General features: G+C 31.5%; 2 protein-coding genes and 5 non-coding genes across 13 annotated transcripts; 5 read left to right on the top strand and 2 right to left on the bottom strand.

Annotated features, from left to right (window-relative positions):
* The first annotated feature begins 165 nt into the window (after positions 1 to 165).
* Positions 166 to 12,663, top strand: LOC122520974 (molybdenum cofactor sulfurase 3). Of its 5 annotated transcripts, XM_043641318.1 has the most exons (11): positions 166 to 453; positions 533 to 658; positions 6,669 to 6,738; positions 8,860 to 8,902; positions 9,624 to 9,784; positions 9,933 to 10,089; positions 10,178 to 10,837; positions 10,897 to 11,822; positions 11,900 to 12,103; positions 12,174 to 12,391; positions 12,470 to 12,663. In XM_043641318.1, exons 5-11 carry the CDS (start codon positions 9,691 to 9,693, stop codon positions 12,653 to 12,655), a joined length of 2,445 nt encoding a protein of 814 aa, XP_043497253.1. In that variant the 5' UTR covers positions 166 to 453; positions 533 to 658; positions 6,669 to 6,738; positions 8,860 to 8,902; positions 9,624 to 9,690; the 3' UTR covers positions 12,656 to 12,663. The 5 variants fall into 5 exon arrangements, with proteins under 5 accessions (XP_043497253.1, XP_043497252.1, XP_043497255.1 ...); XM_043641317.1 differs by lacking the exon at positions 8,860 to 8,902; XM_043641320.1 differs by lacking the exons at positions 166 to 453; positions 533 to 658; positions 6,669 to 6,738 and adding an exon at positions 7,921 to 8,004.
* On the top strand, positions 1,125 to 1,196 carry Trnaw-cca. The gene has a single exon. It is a non-coding gene; the product is annotated as a tRNA-Trp (tRNA).
* On the top strand, positions 4,367 to 4,438 carry Trnaw-cca. The gene has a single exon. It is a non-coding gene; the product is annotated as a tRNA-Trp (tRNA).
* Trnas-aga lies at positions 4,788 to 4,869 on the top strand. The gene has a single exon. It is a non-coding gene; the product is annotated as a tRNA-Ser (tRNA).
* On the top strand, positions 6,872 to 6,945 carry Trnat-agu. The gene has a single exon. It is a non-coding gene; the product is annotated as a tRNA-Thr (tRNA).
* Positions 9,000 to 9,081, bottom strand: Trnas-gcu. Its single transcript has one exon. It is a non-coding gene; the product is annotated as a tRNA-Ser (tRNA).
* LOC122520975 (migration and invasion enhancer 1) lies at positions 11,166 to 13,552 on the bottom strand. Of its 3 annotated transcripts, none has more exons than XM_043641323.1 (4): positions 13,294 to 13,552; positions 13,021 to 13,118; positions 12,769 to 12,952; positions 11,166 to 11,251 (listed from the first exon to the last, which is right to left on the bottom strand). In XM_043641323.1, exons 1-3 carry the CDS (start codon positions 13,323 to 13,325, stop codon positions 12,789 to 12,791), a joined length of 294 nt encoding a protein of 97 aa, XP_043497258.1. In that variant the 5' UTR covers positions 13,326 to 13,552; the 3' UTR covers positions 11,166 to 11,251; positions 12,769 to 12,788. The 3 variants fall into 3 exon arrangements, with proteins under 3 accessions (XP_043497258.1, XP_043497259.1, XP_043497257.1); XM_043641324.1 differs by lacking the exon at positions 11,166 to 11,251 and adding an exon at positions 11,416 to 11,477; XM_043641322.1 differs by lacking the exon at positions 11,166 to 11,251 and having other exon boundaries at positions 12,644 to 12,952.
* Positions 13,553 to 13,628: the final 76 nt, after the last annotated feature.

Raw genomic sequence — 13,628 nt, 5'->3', positions numbered from 1 at the left:
CATACTCGAACGGAGCCAATCTCCCGCCACGTACTGGCGAACCGCTTACGCGACGTCTTGCGACGACCTCGAATACTAATGCCGTAAAAATGGCAGCTGCGCGTGAACCCGGCGACTATTTGGCGTGACATCTAGCGGCAATCTCGGATATTAACGCCGTAAATATGGCTATCCCTCACGCACTGACTGAACCGCCTGTGCGATGTCTAGCGACGATCTCGGATACTATGGCCGTAAATATGGCGGCTCCGCTCGCGACACAGTCGTATATACATTACTCGAGTGAATTAGTATCTATAGAATACTATCGTTTCAACGTTACTATATATCTTTTTCAACGTTTTTACTAGTCATTCATATATATTTATACTGACCGAGTTAATTAGATATTATAACGCGATCTTGTTGTTAATGTTCGACCAAATGGCCAGCAATATTTCGAGATTCTTCGAGGTAAAATATTCTTCTTTTTTTTGAAGGTTAAGTGCTTTAAAGAAAGGTCATGTATATTCTCTCTCTCATGCTCTTGCAGTTCGATGGGATCCTGTTGAGATTGTTGTTGTCGGGGGCTCGCCATTCCGAACCATTCCATTTGGTAGAGACGATTTTCTTCTAGCTACCTAAAGAATGACAATAAGAGAGAGAAATCGTAATAAAGGTAGGTGTAATAAAAGTAAAAAAATATACTGGAAGATGACTCCAATACACTTTGCTATCCTGATACAAGTTTCATTCGAAAGATGCCACCACGGACCACGCCCCATTGGTATTCATGATATCGATCCCGTTCGTGTTTCGAGTTCAATTTTGGTAGTAGAATAAAACGCGTGCGTGGTATTTACTCACTTTCAATCCACGCTTAACTACATACGTTTGTTCTCTCTCCATAATTTTCGTACGAATTAAAATAATATTTTCATATTTTTGTATGAAATCAATCATTATTTTTTAAATCGTATCTGAAAGGTTTCGATTAAGGCCTTCAAAGAATTATAAAGATTTATAATAAACTGTTTAAAAATTTGATCATATTAAAATTATTTAACGTGGAATTAATAATTTGAGATGTAGGTAATTATAAGGTTTGAAGATAAGATTACTTATCTTTGATTTCCCAATAACTAGACTCCGTGGCGCAACGGTAGCGCGTCTGACTCCAGATCAGAAGGTTGCGTGTTCAAATCACGTCGGGGTCAAACGATATATTTTTTTGCCAATTTTAACAATATTTATATAGACAGCGTTATTATTATTTAATAATTTAATGACTTTCGAGTCTATTTTTTTGATTCATACGTACGATAGATTATATAAGATAGTAAAAAAATTCAGAAAGTTGTATTTCTAAAAAATGTTAACTAAATCAGTAGCAAAACAATAAAAATATAGCAATGCAAAAGATTGTAAGTTGACAATTATCTAATCTAATAATGTTGCGCTATTTAATTTGTATTCATTTGTTAAAGTAAAAATAATATAAATTCTCAAATTGTAGAGAGAGATAACGTATAATATTTTAGTTTTTCACAATAATGATAGTATATGACAATAAACGTAGTTTGTTAGAAGACATTTCTTCCTTGATATCAGTCCGCTGTACCTTTCTTTCTGTGACACGTAGTGTGGATCGAGCTCACATCCCGCATAAGAACGGTAAGAGATTAGGATATCATGGACCGGAGAAATTTCTTCTCTCTCGTACGGTTGAGCGGCATTCGCGCGGGTTGTCTCATTTAGCCCCTCCTGGCACTAGGCTAGTACGACCTTCCAAGAGGTCCATCATCTTATGGGCTTCTATTGCCATCTGTCCTATGGTAATTTCTAAAATTCATTTCGAGAGAAATGTTTATTCGATGATACATAAGAAGAAAATTTATTTCGAACATGATTAATCGCATATTTTCGTAAGAGAATATATTTATTTAAGTTTGAAAGAAAAGAAAAGAAAAGAAAAGAAAAGAAAAATGTATTTAAAAGAAAAAGAATAACAATGATACGATTGTATTTATATGTTGCATTGTTATTATTATATGCAATGAGAAAATCGACTGTTATTTTCCGATTGAACTTCGTACGTGAATCATATAGAAAATTATTCCAACGTTTCTCTCTCGTTTATCAATTAATTATCATATTCCTTCTTATCTGACTCGACTACGTCTTGACTTCGATTGCTCTTATGTTTTCCTACTTCTCTGTACCGACTGATTGAGTCTAAATGATTCTGATTGTTAATCATCGAACGTCCGTCTATTCCTGATTATGTAACAGTCATCATCGTGCCTTCGAGGCTATTCCATTGAACCAATGGACATGGTGGGGATGACCAATCGTACTTACACGACAAAAACAAATCAGAACACGTGGCTTTCGCCTAAGAAGAATTTTCAACGCTCGTCATTTATTCATTCGCACAAATAAATGTAATAAAAAAATGCAGGTAAGTTTATTCGTAGAAGAAGAAAGAAACCTTAAATGCATGGATGTAGCCGCATAGGTATATAAGAACGATCATGACTTATATTATTAAAAAGTTTGTCGCGTTTCTCGTATCGTTTCGCCTTTATAAACATGGCGGTCGATATTATCTGTCCTCCGATCATTTTCACAGTCCTTCGTAATCTACATTTAGCGGGTAGAATGGACATAATCAACAATTTAACCGACAACTCACGAGGAAAGCATGAAACCGAGTTAGTAAATTGTGCAAGCTCACGGTCGAGCACGGTTTATGCTTCGTATCGTTCATGCTAGCCGTGGATCGGAAAGACATAATTTTGAGGAAGAGCCGCGCGGGCCCTAAGCACCTCTGTGACGTATCGCCACTTTATTGGTCCACAATGATCTCTTTCCTCGGGCTTATTGGTTCATTGACTTCGAAACAGCGAGAAATTCGGCAGATTGGTGGTCCAGGTATACTCGTGAAGGATTATGCGAGCGTCTTGGCCTGTGATCAGTGCTAAGAGACTTTCACTAAACTCTCTGGAAGGCTTAGTATTCTGTAAGACAGCCGATCATGGGACAGTGACACCGTTTTCCCCAAAACTGACGTTAATAAACTTCGTGTATCTCTCTTTCTCTCTTCCCTTCTCTCTTTCTCTTGTAAGCATACTCACACATTTAGAGTTAAAACCGTACTCGAGTCACGTCAATGCTCTCGCATACAACTCATTCATGTATATACTTCGAACGGAGCTCGATAAGTACTCGTGTAAAAGAAAGATATATAATATATATATATGTATATATATATATATATACACATTTCGCCAACGTATCGAGCGTTATTACGCTTTCCCCTAAAATTAACGAACATTCCCGGTGGGGAGAACCACGTAATGCTTTCATATTCTCCAAGCTGAATGTCGCAATGTGTACATGTACGTGAATGATAAGTATGTGTATACCTATCTTTTGAAGTATGCGTATACTCGACTCGTGAGACACGCGAGAACGCTTGCTTCTCTGTACGCCGCGGAATTGCAGGTCCCTGTATGCGTTCCTGTTGAAAAAATTCCTCACGGGCGAAAGTCAAGGCATGACGGAATATCTCGTAATAAGAGAGAGCGTGTCGAGGTCGGACTAACGTTAGTATGATGTTAGCCTGGCATTAGGAGGGGCTCGATGAGACAACCCGCGCGAAACTTCGTTGAATGTAGGGAGAGGCAGGATCTCCTTTACTTTCATGCGTGCCGCGTATTTGGATGCTCGCATGCGGGATGTGAGCACGCATCGCATGCTTGTTACCAAGCACATGCCACGGTATAACGTTCTAACCTATCCTTTCTTTTAGTATTCTATGTGTATTATCCCTTTTTTATCGGACGTTAATCACCTTTCACATGGCAACGATACTTTGGCATTGCGATCGTCTGTCATGTGAAAAGTGACAAATATGTTTATGCGTATAAAACAAAATCAGCTACAACTTTATGAGAATCATATGAAAAAAACTGACGACCGATAAGGATTATATTTCACTATCTATATTTATATATATATATGCATATATACATAAGTTAGAAAATACGTCAATAAGTAGAAACTAGATAACGTATCAGTATACGTGTAACTTTCGAGTAAGGAGAAACTTTCTATTACTTGTTTGAAAATAGTCATTTTATAATTCTATATTATCTACACAATCGTAAGTTATATTATTTTTTAAATATTTTTAATCGATACGTTGATGAATTCTCCGATTTAATTAAATATATAAATAGATTATTTTTCTATGATTTTAAGATCGATAATATAAAATTGTAAGGTTATCTAATCAAATATAATACGTGTGAAATTAAATAAATAAATTGATTTATCATAATAGAATCTTAAGTATCTTACTTTAGACACGTTTCTCATCGAAGACTCCGTGGCGCAACGGTAGCGCGTCTGACTCCAGATCAGAAGGTTGCGTGTTCAAATCACGTCGGGGTCAACGTGGAATATTTTTTTTGCTTTCATATTTCTTTATTTTATAATTTAATAGTTAATAGAAAATTGAATGCCATCGATGCGTTTTCTTTTTTTTTCTTTTATATCATGCTGTACGCCTATGCCACGTAATACCGGCATTTAAATAATACTTAAAATATTATAAAACTTAACTTAAGAACAATTGTTGCTAATATTCCGGATCTTAAAAGACTAGAAATACAAACGTGTATGAATTTCTTTTTTGGTAAAAAATAATTAAAGTAGTAATTATTGCTGTATATACATGAATTCATTTGTATGTGTATGTATGTGTATTAATATTATTACTAACTTGCAAATATTTGCAAGAAGCAGTCGTGGCCGAGTGGTTAAGGCGTCTGACTAGAAATCAGATTCCCTCTGGGAGCGTAGGTTCGAGTCCTACCGACTGCGAAATGTTGATTTTTTTTTTCTAAATTTATTATTTCATCTATTTCAATTAAACACATTTGTCGATTACAGATAAATTAAACTATCTACATAATTGTGATTGAAATGTTTGAATATGTTTCGAATTAATTTAAATTTATAATACTTCTATATTATTATTTTCTTTATATTTACGCTTTATCTCTATGTAAAACAATACTGTTTTAAATTATTTTCTATTTATACTACATTCTACATTTTTATTTTTATTTCTTTTCGAAAATTTATATTCTTTTTCCTTATCAGAAAAAAAATGTAAAATGAAACAATATCGAAAAAATATTTCAACTAATATAGATGTCGGTTTTTATTTCCAATTTCTAGTCGATCTTTTAGATCTGTTATTTTTGTATCAAACCAAAGCCGTAACTGATATGGAATCGATACAATATGTCCGGTCCTAAAAAATTGAAATTGAAAGTGATATGGGAAAAATCGGTTGCGTACATAAAAGTTATATCACTTTTTTCAATTCTTTTTCGATTTTTACAACTGTTTTAGAAACCAAAACCGATACATAACTCTTTTCAATCTCTACAATATAAATTTTCATTACTAACTTATACACACCATCTTGTTATTTATTATATCTACATACATCTTTTTTATAATCATTATAATAAACTACTATTAATATCTCACAAAATGAATCAATTCAATACGCAACTAATTAGCGACGATGATAAGATTGAGATATTACGAGAAGTGCAGTGTTACAAATTGCAAATACATTCAGGTGTATGGAATTTATGGTACATGGTGTGAGAAGTTGGGAGAACTAGTTTGCAGAATTTCCCTTTTCAATGTTCTGTATATCCTTACCTTTATTCATATTGCATAAAGGGAAATATCAAATGCAAGTATGATAGTCTTATTTATAAAAAAAAAACTAACAATAAATGTGAGAAATAAAGAAACATGGACCATTGCATGACCAGTGAGAAAGAATAAAGAATTTTTGATTTATGAATTATGCATCAAAGCCAACTATAATAGAAATTAATTTGTAAGCTTAAAGTCGACCGAGTAAAATGAGAAACATTCTCGCCTTCGAAAGAAAATACTGCAAGCGTGTTTCTGAAATCTAATTACACGAAATGTGTTAGTAATAATAAAAATCTACAAAGAAACGGGCGTAATTAGAATAAACCTATTTATACTAAAATTAATGAAAAAAACTTGAGAATAGTAGTGCATAATATTATCTTAAATAATATTATCTAGACCTCGATCTATGAAAAAGAAAGGAATATTTCTAAAAAGAAATTCAAAATAACTGGCTACACGCCACCGTAATCTTTTACTTATCTAAATTTCGTTGGACTCGTTAAAAATGACGATTCATTATTATTCCGCAACAATAAGGAAACTGATAACAAATAAATACCGCACAGCATAACAGTCTACTTCAATATGAAAGTAATACACCAACTGATCAAAAAGATAAGCGTAAAATTAATCCAAAAATATACCTACTGATTACAAAAATAATCCAAGTATTACTACGTAAATATTATACGATAAAGAATTTGTTGAGCATGATATTTTAACAATAAGTATAGATATTTATGTATCATAGTGATATAGTGGTGTACGTATACAGAAAACTAGATTAGAAATGTAAATAGGAATCCAAACAAAAACTTATTGTTAGTTATCTAAAATACATTCAATGACTAATATCCAAAGTTAAAAAAAATATAAATTATAAGAGAAAAAAAAATAGTATTGTTCAATAAGACTTTGTTCATCTATCTTTACAGAAATTTGTTCATCAAGAAAGTGAAGCTACTTTTGTCGAAAGATTTTAAATTATCTGATCAAATACAGTTGGTAAGTATAAATATCGTTCACGTATACACATCCAATACATTTAATAATTTTCTACGTCAGAAATAAAATCAATAAGTTTATTATAAATATAACAAAAATTAAATCGAATAGTTCTGAACTAGCGTCCATCGAAGGCGCCGTGGCTTAGTTGGTTAAAGCGCCTGTCTAGTAAACAGGAGATCGGGGGTTCGAATCCCCCCGGGGCCTTTCTCTTTCATTTTGGACTTGTGATTAGAAATTTGATAAAACAGAAATTCGTGAAATCATTTTTTTTTTCAATCCTCAAATTCTGATAAAACGTTAATCATGTAAATCGAATTGACGTATCAATCATAAAGAGATATTTTATTTTCAATGTTCGGTATTTGCGAAGATAGCAAGTAATCTATCAATAAAGATAAAAAATATCTACGGATTCGTTCAATTATCGATACATTATCATTGTTATTGTTGTTGTTGTTGTTGTTATTACCATTTTCATTATTCGTTGAATCCTTTCTTAAATCAGTACAATTGCATTGTAAAAGATTTATCGTAACTAATTCTTTACTGTCGGTCGTAGTATCATTTTGTTCAGAAAAATCTATGATTTTAGATTCTTCCAACATTTTTACGTTTTCGCTGTCGTACGATATTAAATTACTCGGCGAATTTTCGCTAATATCGGTGAAGTTATTTCGTTCCTCGATTAAACTATTTCTTACGTTCGCTTTAAGTTTGACCGTTTGAAGCGTAAAATCAGAAAAAGGATTTTCTATCGTTATAAAAGTTTGGCCATATGAATCGTTCTTTGTATTATCGAGATTAGAGATAGCATTGATTTTGTCGACACTCTTGTTCGGCGTGCTCGTTAGAATTTCACCTTTTTTCGCTAACGAATCACTTTCCAACGATTCCAATTTTCTATTGTCATTCTCAACAATAGAAATTGGTGACTCAGTTAAAATAAGCTTCTCAGTTATGTCCTGCATTTCCGATTGGTGAATATTATCAATGTCCTTGGAACTGGAAATAAGAATAGCTTTCTCTTTTTCGCTTGTCGATACTTGTTCCATTTGTTCCCGAGTAACAGTTTTACTTTCACTAGGTTCCAAAGTACGAACGTCAGTTTCAATATGAATTTTCTCTATCGTAGACGTTTTCTTCTTATCGGAGTTGTAACTAGCGTATAAATTTTCAAGAATTTCCATCTTTCGTGAAGGAAGAGTATTTGATGCGATGATACGTTCCATATGTCGGATGTACGCTTCCTCTGGCAGTATGCTGGTCTGTTCTATAAGTTTTGGTTGTTTTTTAATTTTTATTCTATTTACAATTAGACTAATGTATATGTGAATAGATTGAATAGTTTTGAGCATCGAAAAATACAAAATTGTTTCAATATTAGTCTCGATAAATTTCAACCAATCCACTTACAAATATTTGAATTTAATTTTACAAAAAAAGAGTAATCTATTTATATTATTTATTTTTAATTACACATATGCATAATTTTTTATTTCTTTATTACGTTATGCTTATATATATATATATATGTACACACACATATATCGTGTTTCATACCCGAAACATTTTCCATGTCATCTCCAACAGGGATATTTTCCATCGAAACGTCTCCGTCCTTATGCGTTGCATTCGACCTGTCAATTTTATCGCTCTCATGTATCTCCGTTATTTCTCCGATCGCTTTCTTAGATTCTTTCGTATATTTTTCAGCATCAGTTTCGTCCGTAAACGTTGACGAAACATTTTTACCATTTTCTCTTTTCCCTGAACCGTCCTCTATATTTGTGAAGCCCTTCGATTTTTGCATAAACTGACGTTTACTTAGTTGGGCATTAGCACGAGCTTCCATATCTCGATAATTTCGTTTATAATTTGTCAAATCTATGTAACTCTTTTTTTTACTCACTATAGGATGCGTGTAATTTACATAGTTAATTTGTTTGTTGCTAGGATCGAAAATATTATCGTTCGTACTGTATTCAGATTTAGAAATATCTTCTTTGTCGGCAACTTGTTTTTCACTCTCCGCCATCTTGTTATTTTTTTTGTAAATAAAAAGCGATATTCACATGACTTCATATGAAATATAGATAATTTCGTAATTCCTCTTTATAGATTCCTTGCTATCTACTGACAATTATAAATGATCCACAAGGCTGTAAGTGTAAATTATATACATATAGAAAATAATTATCCTATATATAGTATGTACACTATAAGTTGAAAAAAAAATTGTGAACGAAAAAAAATTTATCCGACGAGGATGGGATTCGAACCCACGCGTGCAGAGCACATTGGATTAGCAGTCCAACGCCTTAACCACTCGGCCACCTCGTCACACGAAAGGAAGGTCTCTAAATATATATAATAACTAAATTGTTTTAATAATTATTTCAATTGCTTAATAAACATATTATGTAAAAAATTAAATAATATAAATATTTAACTAAGTATAGATATGATTCTATGTTACATCAAAATATTACTCTATAGTGAAAGTAATAGTTCACTGTATATATTAATACGGTTGAATAAAATTGGAAAGAAAAATTATATTGCAACATATGGCATAATTTATAAGTTGGTTTAATGATGCTGCAATTGAACAAACACACACACACACATGTATATGCACGTATTTTTGTATGTTAAGTGTTTGTTCATGTTGTCATTATTATGATGATTGTGCAAGAGATATCAGAATACGTCAAAACGAATTTATTTATTCTCAGAAACTTGAAAATATTATTGATATTTAATCATATGTAATTCGTTGAATGTATGTATTTTATTATTTTCATTAAAATCTACTCTGCAAGTACTTAAGATAGTAACCAATGGTTGCAATCGTGTTGAATAATCGTTTCCCGTTTTTGTAGTTACGTGTACTTAAGAGTAATCATAACATCGTGAGAACGTCAAGAGGCACTTTCAAGAGATTTAAAAATGGAGAAAGAATCAGAAAAAACTTTGCAATATAAGCCTGTTTACGATAAAAGAATTGCTGCAAATATTCGAAATGAATTTTCAAGGCTTCAAGGTAAATAAACATTACATATGGGATCATTGGAACATATTATCATATTTAAAAAATACTAGACTGATTACAAGTGTATGTATAATCTTTTATAGCATTATTGTTTTATATTATTTTTATTTTTATTCCACACACACACACACACACATAGGACAGTGTTATTTGGATCATGCTGGTGCTACACTTTATTCTGATTTACAAATAAAAAGTGTAAGTGATGACTTATGTAACTCTCTCTATGGCAATCCACATTCCATTGGCATTGTTGGCGGTATTACTCATGATAATATTGAGCAAATAAGACATAGGTAAATTTAATTATATTTTAAATATATTATTTTTGTAATAAATTTAACTACTTGGTAGCTTAATCTTTTCTATATTATAATTTTTTAGGATATTGAGTCATTTCCATACATCATCGGAGGAATACAGTATCATATTTACATCAGGTGCGACACAATCATTAAAAGTGGTCGCTGAAACATTTCGATTCAGTAATAATAAAAATAATGAAGTTCAATCTACAGGAGATTTTGTTTATACACAAGATAATCATACTTCAGTACTTGGAATGCGAGAAGTTTTCTCCCAAAAAGGAATTAAAGTAACTTGTCTTAGTCATAAACATGCATTTCAAGTATTAGAACAACCAGTAAATTTTTCCAATGACAATGTAGCAAGCGACAATAATTCTCTTTTTGTTTATCCTGCCCAATGCAATTTTTCTGGTGCAAAATATCCACTTAAGTGGATTAAAAATGCACACAATAATGTGCTTTCTAGTGTAACTGGTCAATTAAATACAAAGTGGTACGTTCTCCTAGATGCGGCAGGATTTGTACCAACAAATGATTTAAATTTATCTGTATTTAAACCAGATTTTGTATGTATATCTTTTTACAAGATGTTTGGATATCCAACCGGTATTGGTGCCTTACTAGTAAAGAATTCTAGTGCGCACGTTCTTGAAAAAATCTATTACGGAGGAGGCACTGTAGAAGTTACTCTTAGTTCTGAATTATTTCATGTAAAGCGTCTAAATTTATATCAAAGGTAACTTAAAGATAATATATTTTTATAATATTAAAATAATTAATTTACAATACTTGTAGGTTTGAAGATGGAACTGTACCATTTTTATCTATAATATCATTACAGTATGGATTGGATATACTTTCAAAAATTACTATGAAGCAAATATCGAGTCATGTATTTGTACTTGCAAGATATTTACATCATACTCTATTAAGATTACGTCATGATAATGGTGCACCTGTTGTCAAAATTTATTCAGATAATAACTATGAAGATCCCAACTTACAAGGAGGTATCGTTACATTTAATATACTAAGATCAAATGGAGAATATGTTGGATATATGGAAGTTGCACATATGGCTGCTCTTTTTAAAATACATCTTCGAACTGGTTGTTTCTGCAATCCCGGTGCATGTCAAAGACATCTGTCCCTTAAAAATGAAGACGTTTTAAAAAATTATGACGCAGGCTATGTGTGTGGTGGTACTGCAGATTTAATAAATGGTAGACCAACTGGTGCTGTGCGAATTTCAATCGGATATATGTCTATGATCGAAGATATTGAGACTTTGTTACAAATGATCACTAAATGTTTTGTTAGCAAACCAGAAAGGAACATATGTGTACCAGAAGTTCGTAAATCGCATCATACTGAGGCTGAAAATAAGATATATGTTATAAATGATAAAGATAATACAAAAGAGTTTGAGAGTAAGGCATGGTACTCGCCATTTTTATATGGTGCAAAATATTTTCAAAACACTAATAATTCAAAAAGTAATATTATTATCAAAAAATTATTTATTTATCCCATAAAGTCATGTGGCGCATTTGAAATAACTACTTCTTGGACTTTGAATGAAAAAGGTTTAGAATATGATAGAGAGTGGATGATAATGACATCAAATGGAGTTTGTTTGACTCAAAAGCAACAAACTAATCTATGTTTAATTAAACCATTTATATGTAAAGAAACTAAAGTCATAAAATTAACATACCCAGGTAAATACTATTTTTAAAAATAATTTTTTTAATAATTATAATTATTTACTGTTCTAATTTTATAATGAATCTTTTAGGAATGCCATCAATAGAAGTACCTTTGGAGTATTCTGAAAATTATATAAATGGTGCGATATGCCAAAGTAGAGTTTGCGGACAAAAAGTTAAAGGCATTGATTGCGGGGGAGATGTGTCTGAGTGGTTGAGTTTGGTTATTGGTCGTCCAAATTTAAAACTTGTTAAGCAAGCTGATCATGAAACTAAAGACAAACCAAAACAAGGTACATTAAAGGAATATTTCATTTATATACATTTCATTATGCATTTCTAATTATGTATTTTCTTTTCCAGAATTAAATAATCCAAAACTATCTTTTACCAGCCAAGCTCAATATCTCTTATTGAACGAAGAAAGCATATTATGGCTATGCAGTAAAATTACTGATACGCAAGATTTTAACAAAAATACAGTAGTGCATAGATTTAGAGGAAACATCATTTTAAGCGGCTGCAAAGCTTTTGAAGAACTTCAATGGAAAGTAATACGAATAGGCAACATCAAATTCCAGGTTGTTAATTAATACAAATTAGAAATATTACTCTTAAACAGAACATAGAATTAATTTTGTAAACATTATGCGTATTAGGTAAATGGGCCTTGCAATCGATGTCAAATGATATGCATTGATCAAACAACAGGCGTTAAAACAGTAGAACCATTGCGTACATTAGCGGAGGAATTTCATGGAAAATTAAGATTTGGCATATATCTTACTAGACCATCGATAAAAGAAGGAATATTAAATATTGGAGATGTAGTATACTTTGATTGATCATTTTATATGGCAAAGTATATATTTTAAGATATATACATATAAAAATTACTATACTACAGATATGTAGTAAGTGTAATTAAATTTATATTCATATAAATATTTTACTCTACCTGACATATTTAAACACAAATCATGATATTACACACTCTATAGGTTGTTGTTTGCTAACTTTTTTTACAGGTTCACCATTGGATACGTCTTTGATTGTTTCACATACCGCTTCGTAATCGGGGAATGCTAGTGTCTGAAGTCTTGAATAAACTAATTGATCATTAATCTTGATTTCAAAAGATTCTGCAAAAGAATAATACATATGTTTATCTATTTATAATATATGAAATTTTATATAGAAGCTATCTTACCTTCTTTTCCTTTGGTTCCAGACACTTTGGCCCTAGGTACATTCTTCTCTATTACATTTAGCATATCCAAAAATTGCTGTTTACAGTTACTGTTTTCACTGTGAAAATATTACAAACTTGAATACAAATTATCCTGATTGCTATTTTAAAATCATTTATGATCTATAAACTTAAGTATTTGATGAAGAGGTTAGAAATGTATTTTCTCACTACAATAACATTGATTATAATTTATAACAGAACTTTGTAAAAAACATTAATATTAATATTTACCAATATTCGACGTCAACTTGAACATCGTACATATTAGATTAGATAGATATAATTTTGTAATTGATTTTAATTAGAGATAAAGTAAACCTATCGCATCTGCTGTGATACATTACTACCAACAGTAATAATATATCAATTTAATGTTAAATAGAAAATTTCAAGTTACGTGAATATGTAGGTTAATGTATATCGATAGTTTGCAGTTGTATATAACTCGGACAATGTCCTCATTTCGTTTTTATTTATATACCGCCTATGGAAGATCGATCATTAATATTATTAACATCAATATACAAACTATTAATGAAAAAAAGTTATAATTTTATAAAGATTAA

Source organism: Polistes fuscatus, unplaced genomic scaffold (assembly GCF_010416935.1).
Source record: "Polistes fuscatus isolate 324 unplaced genomic scaffold, CU_Pfus_HIC Scaffold4, whole genome shotgun sequence".
Taxonomy (NCBI): Eukaryota; Metazoa; Arthropoda; class Insecta; order Hymenoptera; family Vespidae; genus Polistes; species Polistes fuscatus.
Note: the sequence above shows the minus strand (reverse complement) of the source record. Positions and strands in the feature narration are given on the sequence as shown.

Excerpts from the sequence above, each read along its gene's own strand:
- LOC122520974 (XM_043641317.1), top strand. The coding sequence starts at position 9,691 with ATGGAGAAAGAATCAGAAAAAACTTTGCAATATAAGCCTGTTTACGAT. Across the intron at positions 10,090-10,177 it reads ATTGAGCAAATAAGACATAG|GATATTGAGTCATTTCCATA; the intron begins GTAAATTTAATT and ends ATAATTTTTTAG. Across the intron at positions 12,392-12,469 it reads TAGGCAACATCAAATTCCAG|GTAAATGGGCCTTGCAATCG; the intron begins GTTGTTAATTAA and ends TATGCGTATTAG.
- LOC122520975 (XM_043641323.1), bottom strand. The coding sequence starts at position 13,325 with ATGTACGATGTTCAAGTTGACGTCGAATATTG. Across the intron at positions 13,119-13,293 it reads CAAGTTGACGTCGAATATTG|TGAAAACAGTAACTGTAAAC; the intron begins GTAAATATTAAT and ends ATATTTTCACAG. Across the intron at positions 12,953-13,020 it reads TGGAACCAAAGGAAAAGAAG|AATCTTTTGAAATCAAGATT; the intron begins GTAAGATAGCTT and ends ATTCTTTTGCAG.